At 28.9% G+C, this 15,689-nt stretch overlaps 2 protein-coding genes across 2 annotated transcripts; both read left to right on the top strand.

Annotated features, from left to right (window-relative positions):
* Positions 1-10,122: 10,122 nt before the first annotated feature.
* Positions 10,123-12,072, top strand: LOC113004446. The gene is made up of 2 exons (XM_039447644.1): positions 10,123-10,291; positions 10,433-12,072. The coding sequence occupies exons 1-2, from the start codon at positions 10,228-10,230 to the stop codon at positions 11,902-11,904; spliced, it is 1,536 nt and encodes a 511-aa protein (XP_039303578.1). The 5' UTR covers positions 10,123-10,227; the 3' UTR covers positions 11,905-12,072.
* A 4-nt stretch (positions 12,073-12,076) lies between these two features.
* On the top strand, positions 12,077-13,864 carry LOC120357399 (myb-like protein I). The gene is made up of 2 exons (XM_039447585.1): positions 12,077-12,515; positions 13,621-13,864. The coding sequence occupies exons 1-2, from the start codon at positions 12,077-12,079 to the stop codon at positions 13,848-13,850; spliced, it is 669 nt and encodes a 222-aa protein (XP_039303519.1). The 3' UTR covers positions 13,851-13,864.
* Positions 13,865-15,689: the final 1,825 nt, after the last annotated feature.

The raw sequence follows: 15,689 nt of genomic DNA, 5'->3' as shown, positions 1-15,689 counted from the left end.
TGAGAGAACGTGTCGTGAACAGCATTCAGAATCAGAAATTTAGCATATACATAGATGAAACGTCTGACATTACAAATGAGAAATGGATGACTTTCCTCGTAAGATACGTAGATTTTGAGACATTAGATGTTCGTACGCAACTAGTAAAATTAATTGATATAGATGCCAAAGATTCCAGCGCGGAAAAGTTAACTAACGCATTCAAATGTGAAATGTGGCGATTAAAAATACCATTTTTTAATATTGTTGCCTTGTCATGCGACAATGCGTCTGTCATGACTGGGAAACAGAAATCGTTCAAAACAAAATTGGAAGAATTGTGTCCAAATTTATTAACATTTTCGTGTCCTTGCCATTCCGCAGCGTTAGCAGCTCGTGCTGCATGTAAAATGATACCCGATTATTGCGACGATTTTATAAAAGGAATTGCTAAATATGTTAACAGCAGTCCAAAACGTACGGGTATTTTCCGCGAATTTTGTCTGAACTTTGAAAATAAATATATAAAATTAAAAAAATTATGTGAAACACGCTGGCTTTCCCATTATCAATGCGTAGATAGACTTTTGGAAACTTGGCATACAATTGAACTTTTCCTAGTTGAACAAATTTTCAGTGAGAAAAGTAAAACTGGAGAAGAATTATTAGCCATAATGGGCAAAGTAGATGCAAAAGCTTATTTTTTATTCTTAAAATATATTTTACATGAATTTAATGCTTTCAATGCATTCTTTCAAGCAGTAGAGACGCGAATACATGTATTGCAATTAAAATCGATCCAATTTCTTTTTAAAATATGTAAAAATTTTTTGAAAGATGAACTTATGAAATCTTTTACAGAAAACCTTATGAACATAATATTTTCTGAAAAAGAAAATCATAAAGTTTTTGATGAAATAACTTTTGGACCTCATTGCGATGAGTACCTTAACGAAATAACAATGCAGGGTCACGAAGACGATGTTGCAACAGTTCGTAAGAACTGTTTGTCGTTTTATGTGACTGCTGCGGAAGAAATTCGGAAAAGGTTACCAGTAAACAATATATTTTTATCAAAGTTAAATGTCTTCAGACCATATGTAACTTTATTTAATACAGAAAGAGAAACATCATTCAAAGATGTTTCTTTCGTAGCAAAAACTATTGGTGGTTTTGAAGAAGATGGTTTAAAGAAAGAATGGATTGCATTACCATTAGATTTTACGAATGAGGAAAAACATACTCTTTCAACAGAAACATTTGACGAAATGTGGAAAAAAATTTTGCAATGTCAGGACTCGAACAATAAAGCTAAATATCCAAATTTAAAAAGTGTTCTGAATGCTGTTCGGTGTTTTCCAAATTCAAATGCCGATGCAGAGAGAATGTTTTCTTTTTTAACTGTCGTGAAAACGAATATTCGTAACAAACTTTCACCGGCAACCGTTAATGCCATTTGCGTTATTAAATCGGCATTAAAAGCAAGAAACGAAACTTGCATAAAAATGAATATAAAGGAAAGAGATTTATCTCTTATGTCGCCAGACAAATTATATGCAAGCAGCATTAAAAAAAACCAGAATACTTCATCATTACATGTAATGAATGTTAATGATATTGCTGGTCCATCGTGGGCAGATTGAAATTAAATGTAACAGTTAAAATATCAAAACTTTGATACTTTTAATTTCATATTTACGTAATTAAATTGCATATCATGTCCGTAAGGACATCGCTCGAAAAGAGTGCAAATATTTTTTTTTGGTCCGCAAGGACATCGCTCGAAAAGAGTGCAAATATTTTTTTTTGGTCCGCAAGGACATCGCTCGAAAAGAGTGCAAATATTTTTTTTTGGTCCGTAAGGACATCGCTCGAAAAGAGTGCAAATATTTTTTTTTTGGTCCGTAAGGACATCGCTCGAAAAGAGTGCAAATATTTTTTTTTTGGTCCGTAAGGACATCGCTCGAAAAGAGTGCAAATATTTTTTTTTGGTCCGTAAGGACATCGCTCGAAAAGAGTGCAAATATTTTTTTTTTGGTCCGTAAGGACATCGCCCAAAAAGAGTGAAAACATTTTTGTTTTAAATTGATAAATTTAAACACGCAAACACACACACACACACACACTGAGGAAAATGTAAAAAATTTATTTTGAAAGTGATATTTAATCAGTTACATTATTTTGCAATATTATCTAATTCCATTTCTTATGTGACTAGTTAATATTGTAAAACAACATAGCTGATTAAATATTAATTTCAATTCTTATGATTATTACTTTCAAATAGATAAAAATTTTTTACATTTTCCTCCTGACGGAAGAGACCACCACCTTCTCGCGGTTTCCGTTGAGCAACACTATGTACGTTTTGTGTAAATAAAATAAATGAAACAGGTAATACATAGAAAAAAATAATTTCAGTAATAGTCGATATTTATTTCATTAAAAAAAGTGGACATAATTTTTTGTAACTTGACAGATATTTATTTTTACATATAAATAAAAAACGCGCATGGTGGCCAAGAGTGGAGTTAAATATATTAACATGTTTTAATTGCTGTATTAAGTTAGTGCGAGTAAATTATACATTACTTAAAAGCTTGCAGAAAAATAACCGATTCTTAATGACGTCGCCAGAATTACATTGAAGAATTTCGAGATTCGCAATCATGTTACAGCAACAGTAACAGCTGTATGTGATTTCAGATCTAGAGTTGTCAAATTGACGAATGCGGCGCGCGACATTTCCCGATAGGATAATATTTATTAAATTACAAGACGGAATCTTGCATAAATATTGTAATGAGCAATTATGTAGTTGACCTTTTATAAAATAGATAATTGTTCAATTAATTTCAAAACAGTACCTCTACATCTGTTTTTGTAAATGGACTTATATAAGTGCTTATTAAAATTTTTATGCAAGATTTCGTCATATAATTTAATAAATGTGTTTTAATGAGATTTTCCTAATAACTTGTATATATATATATATGTATAATTCTAGGTTTATTAATAATTATACATCGCAAATAATTTTTTCTACAAATATTCATATTCATATATATATATATACATATATATATACATACATATATATATATATATATATATATACATATATATATATATATATATATACATATACATATATATATATATATATATATATATATATATATATATATATATATATATATATATATATATATATATATATATATATATATATATATATATATCGCGCGTAGCCCCTGTGACTCTGCTCCGCGGCACAAAAATCTAAAATCGTGCAGCTAAACGCCAAGAGCTGTGCTTGTAATACGAGAGAAAGAGAACGCTCAGGTCAGAAGAGGGTAGGTCGAGAAGGAGAGAGAGACCGCTCGAGAGAGAAAGAGATAGAAGGAGTCCCCACTCGGCGCCTCGGCTGCTCGACGCAGGCCGATAAGTGGGGAGAAAGTGCCAACGGGTGCTCGCGAGTGCTGTTCTTTCTGGCAGCGGTGTGCTGCAAATCGGCGCATCAGCGGCAACTCTGCTGTCGGCTGCCGCGTGTGTTCGGCTGTCCCGACCGTAGAAGCTCGCGGACGACCGGCTTTCCCGGGAAGCCGCAAAGCCCTCGCGCACGTGCGCGAGTCGTGTCTCGGCCGTGATCGCACGGCCGCTCGGGCTATCGGTGCGTTGTTACAGCGTGCGTGTTATATTAATTTTGTAGCGCGGTTCCGGCGACTGCGTTGTCGCCGGCGCGAATCTTCTTGTACGCGCTTTCGTCTTGGAATTACGGGGCTCGCTTTAGCGGAGGCTCCGCGTTCGCGTTCTTGCCGCGCCGGTCAGAGCGCGCGTGATTGGCTGCCGCGCTTCACGCAGGACCAGTCGTCGTGATCGGCGCGTGCAGCGTAATTATGGTCGGAGTCGAAATAATTCCCGCGTCCGGCTTACTAATTTCTGTTGTCTACTCCTTATCTCGTTGTTTGTCTTTACTACGCTAACCGCTTTTTTTTCTTATTTGATTGTATACCATCGCTATTATTCACTGCAATACATGTGTTCTCTCTCTGTTTATATCGGCCTGACTTCGCTTAATTTCTCGCCTACCCGTCTCCTCCAGTAAGAGAGCCGCTTCGTCCCTGTCTCCGCTACCCCGCCCCTCTACCGGTTAGAGGAGCTAGCTGGCCGCGTGCGAGCGACGATTCCGCTTTTGTGTGACGAGTTATCGCGTGATACGAATTGGCGTTTAGCGTGGAAAAGTGAACCCGGCGACGCGACCGGCGTAATCGCGTCTGGCGCCCAATTTCGCGATTTGGTTGGAATCTAGCTGTCGGTATTCTCGTCGCTCTCGCGCGCGCTTCGTGTAGCGTCTCCACTACCTTGTTTGATCGCGTACTTCGCCGTTGCTCTCCGGCGTCCGAAAAGTGCGTGACAATATATATATATATATATATATATATATATATATATATATATATATATATATATATACACCAATTGGTTACTTTGAGGACAAAAACATATACAAATCGATTACTTCGGGGACATGCGATTACTTTGAGCCCGGTCCCCAATATTTTATATACAGTAAGATTACTTTGAGGACTGTCCCCAAAGTAATCGTATATACAAAAGGATTACTTTGGGGACATATTTACTTAATAATAAAACTACATTGTTCTGTCGGGAGCTTTTATATAAGCTTTTGTAGCATTTCCTAAATTGGTGTAGAATCTTGTAGGTATAAAATATTCCCGCTAGGGAAGATTGCATAAATGAATGATCCCATAAGATACATAAAACTAAAAATAAAATAAGATGTGTGTTAGAATTTTATATTCAATGATATAAATATAATATACGCACGTATCTAGCAATTATATTGTGGAATGCGATATTGAAGGATTTCTCAAGATCGAATAAGTTCAAATGTTAAACTTTCAAAAAAAATAAAATTTTATTACTAAGTTCCAACTTCGACCAAATAACGGTCAATTAAAGATATTTAATTTAATAATTAAACTTTTTGCTTATGAATATGAGATATTTATAAAAAAAAAAGATAAAGTTCAATGCAAGTTTAGGTTGAGGCGTTGAAAAAGAACAAACGGATTATCACAAGTTATACCTAAGTAAAAGAACAAATTATAATAACATTAAAATAATATAACAAATTGTGATTTTAAAAAAAAATTACTTTTAACATCATTTTAATATTATGGCGACATTTCGTTTTTTTTCTAAGTATGTTTTCAAATTTATTGCATGTGATAAAATTTTTAAACATATTTGTTGCTTCACATAACATTTTGCAGAATCTTTCTAGAGCAATTGCACATAATGTGTGAAAAATGTCAACTTTTCTGAAAGCTTTTAACAACAATCGATGAAATATGGAAGATTCCTAGAGACTCGAGAACTTATGATAATTTTTAAATCGCTAATTAAACCCATTCTACATAAAATGCATAACAGTAAGCTTAACATAAAATCACTGGACCAATAAACATCCAGAATAACGTCGCCATATTGATTTACATAAGATTTTTGTTGATCCAGTAGCCTTACGCTATGCTTATGCTATTACGCATTTTATGTAAAATGGGCTTAAGATTGCTTAATAAATGACTACGTTTACATGGTTTGATTTACGCTCAAGTTATAACATCGATATTATAAAACTGCCAATCATAAGTATTTCTCTGAATAATGGAATGATCGTAATTGACCAGTTTTGACTGCGTTTTGAAATTTACTGCGACTAATGAAAATCTATAGTGTATGTAACATACTCGTAAACTAAAGGTTTTGAGTACTTCATTTTGCACTAATATTGACACTGTCTATTGGAAATCGTATCAAATTTCTGCGTTTAATAATGCTTGATTGAGAGCCAGTTTTACAATTTTCGATTAAGTAAATCTGCTTTTTCTCTCGGAATTGACCAATCGCATTTGTCGTTAAGTAGAATTGACCAGAAATAACGAATCATGGTTGACACTTAATGGATAGGTTAAGTCAACCGGAGGTTGTTGAAATTGGCACTTAATGCATAAGTTCGACTAATGTCTATTTCCATCAAAGCAAATGAACTTTGATCTTGGTTTAACTAACTTTTTATCTTTTACTAGTTTTTAGAATTAGAAAAAAATATAGAGTAAATTAAACTAAGATCAAAGTTAAATCTATACCCAAGGACTTTAATTCTGTCCATGGGAAAATTTTCCAAACTGAGAAGTCACCACTTTCTACATACTCGCAGTTCATGATTAATGAAACGACTACTGCTTATTGGTTGTTACGTTAATCATGAACTGTAAGTATGTAGAAAGATAGCGTCTTCTCAGTTTGGAAAATTTTCCCATGGACAGAATCAAAGTCCTTGGGTGTACATTGGTGGTAATGAACATAAGGGCTAATTTACAAGGGCTTATTACAACTTCCGATTAATTTGACCAGTTAGTTAAGTGTCAACCGTGATTGATTACTTCTGGTCAATTCTCATTAATGACAAATGCGATTAGTCAATTCCAAAGAAAAATCAGACGATTAAGTTAACCGGAAGTTATAAAACTAGCCCTAAATAGCAATTGTAGATCATTGGTTAAATAAAAAAATAAGAAACCAATCATCTTCAATTACTTAATCAAAGCGATTGCATATCTGAATATACTCTATGTTTAAACATCATTATTGTATGTATAGGATAATAATGTTAGTACGTAATAAAAGATTAATAAGATAATAATTAGAAAACAAATATTTTATTAATTAAGTTGTTTTGAGTTTTTGCATTTAAACAAACTCAGGTATGAAAGATTATATTAGGTAACAACAGTCTTCAATGTGCACTTTTATTTACTGATATGAATACACTTTTTAGGAAACATGCCAAAAGTACTTTATTATTTAACAAGAAGAAATAAAAAATATTATGTGTGCACAAATAAAGAAAAAAAAGATAATAATGTTATAGCTAAACATGGTATTCCGATTTAAATACAATTATCTTTATTATAACTAATACTTCTTTATAGGTTAAAAGTAATTTATTAAAAATGTAAGTTTAAATATAAATATTACAAATATTTTCATTTATTTTTCAGGAAACTATATGATACTTGAAAATATTGCAAATAACTTAAACATGAATATACCTTATATTTATTTGACGAAGCTTATCAAGAAAACAAATAAGATAGTAAACCAAGTTGAAAGTACTATTAGAGTGTCGTAATTTTACTTATTAAATTTACTTAATTTATTGCACTACTAAGTCATTTTTTTTTCATAATTAGGTAAAGTAAAGCAGTTCAAGAAATATCAGCGTCCAACAATAATAGAAGATAAAACATTATCTAATAAACTTAATATAAAAGGTAGTTTTTATTATTTATTAATTCTATTAAAAATTTTATGTGTACTATCATACATTGAATCAATATGATCAGAATGATAAGTTGCCTTTTCTAGGAGGCTTGCATAGTTATTCACAAATGAATAAACTTTAGTGGCATAATCACTATCCTTTTTCAATAAAATAAAGTGCATTAAATTGTGATTAAATTGTAATAGGCTATTGTACTGAAGGGAATATCGATTATCGATCGGAAATTCAGTACAACAAAAGCTAAAGTATAGGTTATAATGCTGAAGTTTATTTAGTTGGAAACAACTATGCACACTTTAGAACACAGGGCAATAAAGAAGACAATTCATTGTTTTTTTTATGTTGATGCAATTTGTGTATATTATTAATTCAGCAGAGATTCAGTATAATTTTAGAACTTATAAATAATTAATAAAATAGAAATCATGTTATCTATTAATTAAATATTTTTAGAATCTAAAACTAATCCCTTTATTGCCTTTTTCCTTTATGTCATTTTTCTTTAATTTATTTTAGTAAAAATTAATTTATTGATACATATGAATTTTATTTCATTATTTAACTTTATTTAATATTTTTTTATTCTTAAATTATTAGGATATATTATCATTATTTTTCAAATTGTCAATTTCAGTTGTTAAAAGAGAATGTTATGATTATGGAAAACTAAAAAAAGAAAATCAATTTGAAGTACTTGCTAGTAAGAAAAACGAAAATAAAATAAATATAAATGCGGAAAACGAAAAAGAAAATAAAATTCATTTAGACAATACTTTACATACTGATAATAATAATGGAACGACAAATGATCACAAAAATGAAGAACGAGAAAGTAAAATTAAGTTATATGATATTCTACAAGATAACCCAAGTATGGCATTTAATTATTGTATTTAAAATATGTTTTGAAAACTTTTTCAACCTGTAAATTTGTACAAATATTTAATATTACTATTTGCACAGATAAAAAAAAATGTATTCTGCAAGATAATTACAAAGATTGTAAAGATGAAATAAAGATGGAAAATAAAAGTAAATCAAGCTTAGACATTGTTCCGAATGATAAAAATAGTCATAATAATAATAATGAGAAAGAAAATAAATTGATATTATGTAATGATAAAAAATTAAAAGGTACGTTAAAATTTTAATGCATATTATCAAATTACTATAAGTTCTATAATTGTAAGTTAGAATGTTTATAACGATAACGTTTATATCTATATATATGTGTATATACATGTATATATATATGTGTGTTTATTTGTTTTAAATTACTTTATGTATTATTCAATTCATTATTTCTTTCATCATTCTTTCTATAATCTTGTAAAATACACATTTTAGTGTTATTTCCATCAACAACAATAAATGAAATTGAAAAGAGTAAAATTCTTGATGGAAATAACACCAAAATGTGTATCTTACAATTAAGATTATAAAAAAATTGATGAAAGAAATAATGAATTTAATAATACGTAAGGTAATTTGAAACAAATAATGTAGAAACTGATACACATGTTAATATATTTCTAGTGAAAATATTTTATAAAACGTTTACCTCATTTTTCTTAGGTTCTATTTCTTTAATTTGGTATTTTATTTTAATACCTTCTTTTTTGCAGATCATTCTAAACTTCTAGTTGCTGCATTTAATCGCGCATTTTATAAAAACTTTAATGAAAATTTTAGTGAGCAAATAACATCTGAAAAAATAAATAAATCTGAAACGATTATTGAACCGGAAGTATGCAGGTAATAAAATTCCCTTAATAATAATAAAAATGATAATTTAATATTTAATAAAATGCAAATAATTAATAAATTATTTACACTTTGCAACAATGATTACTAGGTGATTGCATCTTAATTATTCCTGTTTTATGTTTATTGTTTTAATTTCATTGTAAATTGATAGCATTGATACAATGCTACAGAATTACTATACAGAATTACTATACAATGCTACAGAATTATATAATGCATAATTTACATACTTGTTTCTAAGAAAGTATTTTGTAATTATAATTACTTCAATATTATTTCAGAAATATGAAATATTCAAGCAGCAATATACTTTCTTAGGAACAAGTATGTAAATTATGTATGATACAGCATTGTGTCAATGCTATCAATTTACAATAAAATTAAAACAATATACATGATATAAATATACAAATAAATATTTTATGAGAAAACAGGAATAATTAAGATGCGATCATCTAGTGGTCATCGTTGCTAAGTGTACGAGAAAATTTTTAAAAGTGTGCTCTACGCGTCGCTCCAATTAAGTCCAATACCGTTTATAAACAACAACTTCTGCGCACGTAGCAATCTCGATCGCAAAACGGCCGCATTTCACCGCGCACTTAAATTTGACGATAGATCAAGCAAATTCGGCTAACTTTATAAATTAATAAATCATTAGCTATTGCGAAAATAGTACAGGACTTTTCGATTCAGTTTAGTTCATTTTATCTCTATGCAAGAGCTTAATAATTAATTATCAGACATCCTGTATAATTTATGTTTTATGAATTATATTGTTGAATGTATTACACAAATTTTCTTTAAAATAATTTAAAATAGTTTTCATATAAAGCACCGTTATTCAATTTGTCAAGCAATTATATTCTAATTATGTTCAAGTTTATTTTAACTTTGCGTTTTATAACTGATTTGGATCGAAGTATAGGTATTTATCTTAATGCACATATGAAGAATCTATTAAATATTTTATATTTGATTGCAGATATTAAACTGATGAGAGTAATTCATCAAATTTAACTGTATTCGACAATTTAAATAATAATGAAATAAATGATTTGTCACTAAATTCTATTATTAATAATATTTCTTTCGAAATCAATAAAATGGAGGATGATCTCAATAATACATATACGATAGACAACTTTCCTAAAATTGAAGATATGGAAAGTTAGTTAACAATAAATAAGATTCTATTAATAAAAATATTATTAAAATTATATACATATATATAATACATATAAATTCCTTTACTTATTTTCATATTTAATAAAATTGTATATACATATAATAACATTTCATTTTCAATAGAAAATATTACGATAGCAGAACAAGTGGAGAATGAGCTGCAGACAAATGTGGAAAATATCGAAGATGAGGATAATTTTGATAAAGAATACGAACCATCTGAAGATTCAGCTAGTTATACAGATTATGAAAGCTATGATGAACTTACAAATGAAAGGAGTGCATGTAACATCAGCTTAAGAAAATCTATGAATTTATCAACAACGGCAAATGCAACAGGTATGTCAGGATGTGATGATACACATCTTGGAGTTGATAATTCTTGTACTGGCACAAAAAAATATTACTGTTTTTATTGTAAAGCACTGAAATCAAAAATAGCAAGACATTTAGAAAGTGTACACCGTAATGAAGAAGATGTTAAGAAATTCGCTGACTTACCAAAAGGATGTCTTGAACGTAAAAAAATTATTGAAACAATACGTCGAAAAGGAGAATTTGAATTTAATACAAACAAAATATTGAATGATGGCAAGTTACATGTTGTCAGAAGACCAAATATTAAGTTTAACAAAAAGGCTTATGAATATGGAACATGTATCAACTGTCATGGATTTTTTTCCAAAAATACCTTACGAAATCATGTTCGAAAATGTTTAAATGTAAAATATTCTAAAAATCGAACGATTACAGTCCTTGGACGAGCCGTGGTCGGAAGAATTCATGAAATAGCTTCTCAAACTTTAAAAAAAGTGGTCTTTCCGATATTAAGAGAAGATCATATTATTCGTCTTGTAAGATATGACGAATTACTTATTCGATATGGTAATAAACTTTGTATGAAATATAAACCGCAGCATCAACATGATATGATGCGAAATCGACGAACACTTGGACGGTTTCTAAATACGTTAAAAGAAATAAATGATGAAATTACAGATTTTGCCTCAGTTTATCAACCAAAATATTACGATGATTGCATTAAAGCTGTGTATCAAGTAGCCCGATATAATTCAGAAACTCAGCGATTTGGTTCTGCTTACACAGCATTTCAATTAGGTACATTATTGAAAGAAGTTGGCGAGTTATGGCTATCACAGTGCATTAAAAATCAAGATCCTGTTAAAAAGGCTTTAGTTCAAAATTTTCTTTCTCTTCGTAAAGAAGATTTTGGCCATTCAGTTAACAAAACAGTAATGGAAACAAGAGCACACGTGAGACGACGAAAAGTAGAAGTAGCTCCAAGTATGAGCGATATAATAAAACTTTACAATTATGTTAATAGTCAAAGACATGCAGCATACAATAGTTTGAAAGAAAAATTTTCATATGATGTATGGCTAACTTTAGGTCAAACTTCATTAATTTCTATGCAAATATATAACAGAAGACGTGCTGGTGAAATACAAAGAGTACTGTTAGAAGATTTTTCTAATTATGAAGGTTTAAATGAAGAAAGTGATCCAGATCTTTTTAAAACCCTTTCAAATTCAGCAAAAGAAATTGCACGTAAATATGGTACGATTTCAAATTAGAGGAAAACTAACTCGACCTGTTCCTGTGTTATTAAATAATGATCTTTTAAATTGTATACAGTTATTTATACAGTATCGAGATGAAGCTAATGTACATCCAAAAAATCCATATGTTTTCGGCATAGAAGGTTTCCATAAACAGAGATATAAATGCATAAGAGTTTGTGATCAAATGCACAAATTCGCTTCTGAATGCGGAGCTGGTCATCCTGATAGATTGCGAGGTATTCTTCTCAGGAAACATATTGCAACCAATTGTCACAAATTAAAATTAACAGAACATGAAGTATCCGAATTAGCAAACTTTATGGGACATAAAGAGAATATACACAAGCAATACTACAGATTACCTCAAAAAGAGGCTGATATTCTCAACATCAGTAAATATCTGAACGCTGCAATAGGTGCAGCTAATATTGAGACTGATAATAAAATCAATAGTACTGACAATAGCAGTAGTGATGAAGATGATAGCAATAGTGATAAAGATGATAACAATAATGATAAAGATGACAGTATTAATGAAGATAATGGCAATAATACCATTAGCTTGAGTAATATTACTAATGATGGTGACTTTATTAATAATACTTATAATAATAAAGTGCAAGGTACAAAATGGTTATTATTAATTCTTTTAAACTTTATACGATATATATTTCTATTGTATTATATATATATATATATATATATATATATATATAGAAGAAGGACAATGGTCGTAGAATATATTTGTGGTAGTGGAATATCATATCTCATAATTCACGTTAAATTCTAAAAGCAACTATTAAAATTAATTTATTACAGTTTATTTAGGCATTGTAAAACGGTTACTGGTCATTAGTGTTTGTTAGTGTGTTTTTATAAAAAGCGAATTTCAATTTTACTAACAGCAAAGTTTTTACAGGTGTATACTCTTTACATATTTTTGAGAAATACGTATTAATTTTTTAACTTTAGTCTAACTTGAAAACTTAAATGTAAATTTCAAATATTATTGAATTTAATATATATTGTAATATGTGTATAAATTCGACAAATAAAGTTATGTTGTATGTGGGCTATAGTTGTGAAATATGGTCGTCCGCCATGTGCATCTTTCTTACGAATTTACAATTGTAAATGTTGTATAATGTTTAATAGAAGCAAAGAAATTATTTCAAAAAGTTTCATTTAAATTTTATTTTAAAAATGTTTTAAGCCAAAAAAGCTATTAAAAAAAAATGTTTTTAAATAAAATATATACTATCATATGTTCATAAAACTTTGTTTTGTGGCACTCATTTAAGTGTCGAAAAAATTAAAAAATCTATAATTTGTATTTTTATAAATAAAAGCCTTTCATGACATTAGTTGCTAGTATTCCACGATCTCTCTGCTATTTCACAAATGCATCCTTATTCCCTTCAGTAAATTGTAAATTACATTCGTTCTATATACCCATTTTTTATATCAAGTTCTAACTATAGGTTGATTGGTAGAACTCTATATAATGAACTAACGTTGGTTAGGATCGCGTTAATATTTATTGAATTATTGTCAAAAAACAAAATGGTATTCCACAACCTCCTTTCGGATCCTTTCTCTCTCTTTTTATATGTATATATGTATAATATATATACTCAATAAAAGTTACGTTGCTTTATGTACTAATAAAGAATAATCATTTAAATCTATTGTCTAATTATTTAAAAAAATTTATTTTTTTAATTACAGAAAATAAAGTACAAATGAAGTGCAAACGTATACGTTGGAATGCTAAAGAGAAGAATATAGTACTAAAAGAATTTAATGCATATTTAAATACTTATAAATGCCCTACAACAAAAGAAATTGCAGCACTAATAGCAGCTAATCCTTGTTTACAAACGCGAACTATAAGCCAAGTAAAAACTTGGTTTAATAATCAGCAAAAGATTTTACGTAATAAGTTTAATAAATTTTAATTTTATTTTTACTTCTCGACAGATATATATATATGTATAAAATTTTTAAAATTTTTATTTAAATTTTTAAAAATAACTTAAATATTCTATTCGCAAATAATTCTTGAAATTATTTGAAAAATTAAAAATATTTTGTCATCCTTATTTTTTTATTTTGCATAATTGAAAAATGTGATACATAATTAATTATAAATATTCTACGAATATGAAAATTATTCTACTGTTAACATTTAATTCTTGTTGTATATTTTACTTTAAATATTTTGTTTTGTTTCTTTTTTTCATTAAATATCTAATATTTAACAATGTTTAATACTCTCTAAATTTAGTATTAATAACATGTTTTATGTATTAATTATAAACAGTATTGACTTATAGTATGTATTAGAACAAAGTACGTATTTAAAAAAAAATATGTATTTCTTACTTACATGAAAGTACAAATATAAAATAAATATGAAATATGTCATATAAATTACGTCATATTAAATCGACTTATTCTTTTATTCTACTCCTCCTTTTATTCAACATCTTGCTTGAGAGAATATTTTTCGTAACCGATTTTTTACGCGGTGAGGGGAAAGAATTTTAAAAGACACTATGTTAGCATAAGTAATATAAAAATTAATTTGTCTATTTAATTATGCAATATTATTTATTCTGATTCTGAATCTAAGAATTGTGTTTAAAACCGAAAGTAATGGCAAATAATTCGAAAATTAGAAATTGTAAGTATTTTTTATTCTGTAATATTTTTTTATTATTACTACCGTCAATTATAACAGATTATTTTTCTGCCAGAAATAAAATAAATATCTACATATAAAAACGACTTTGATATTATTAGTAAATTATATTAATAATTAATATTTCAAAATAAGTCTATATTTGTAGACACCTTTATTTCTATGCATATACAGGGTGGGGGAAAAGTACCGGAAAGTATTCAACAAAAATAAACTTTCTTGTAAGGTTTTGGAAAGGTCTTGACATCAGCTATTAGATTCTGGAATCAAAAATAGGGTGTTTCCTTTAAAAAGTTAATGTGATTTCGATCTGACCTTGGCAATGCCATCCAAGGTCAAGTTGATAATATTAGTAAATGGATCTTTTGAAACCCTACAACTTTTATCTGAAACACTTTTCTAAAATGCTTAGTTTTCGAGGTATTTTGCTGTTCCGGTATTTTTTCCCTACCCTGTATATAAGTAACGCACACGACCCTCTAACTAACCTATTAATTAACCTATTAAATAACTTTAAACGTTTCAAACTTAAAAATTATTATAGCATTTTGGAATATATTGAATTTTCGAAAAAGGAAAAGGTAGTCCGTTTCTATTTGAAACTTCACTGAATTCGCGGATTACATTGCTGTAGACAAATAATAACTTCAATTTTAGATTAACAAAATGTATGTCGCTTTTTTTATCTATGCGATTATTTATGATAACAATAATATTCCGTAATGGCTACATTCTAAAATTTACTAAAAATACTGAAAATCTATAGTATATGCAACGTGAAATATAAATTTTTTGTACTCGCAATGAATTTCGAAACGCAGCAAATATAAATCTCATACTTGTTTTAAACTAACTATATAAAGTACCCCAAAGTAATCAATACATATATATAAAGTCCTCAAAGTAATCATTTGTCCATATATCGGTTATTAGTTACCATATATAGAGTACATATAAAATACACGAATCAATGATCAATTAGACATCGTACACAATTATTTTAATTTTAAGTCCCTGAAGTAATCGATCGGCATATATATATGTAAAATAGATTTAATATAAAGTTACAGCACTATAATGTTATTAAAATATT

This window comes from Solenopsis invicta, chromosome 3 (genome assembly GCF_016802725.1).
Source record: "Solenopsis invicta isolate M01_SB chromosome 3, UNIL_Sinv_3.0, whole genome shotgun sequence".
Classification (NCBI taxonomy): Eukaryota; Metazoa; Arthropoda; class Insecta; order Hymenoptera; family Formicidae; genus Solenopsis; species Solenopsis invicta.
Note: the sequence above shows the minus strand (reverse complement) of the source record. Positions and strands in the feature narration are given on the sequence as shown.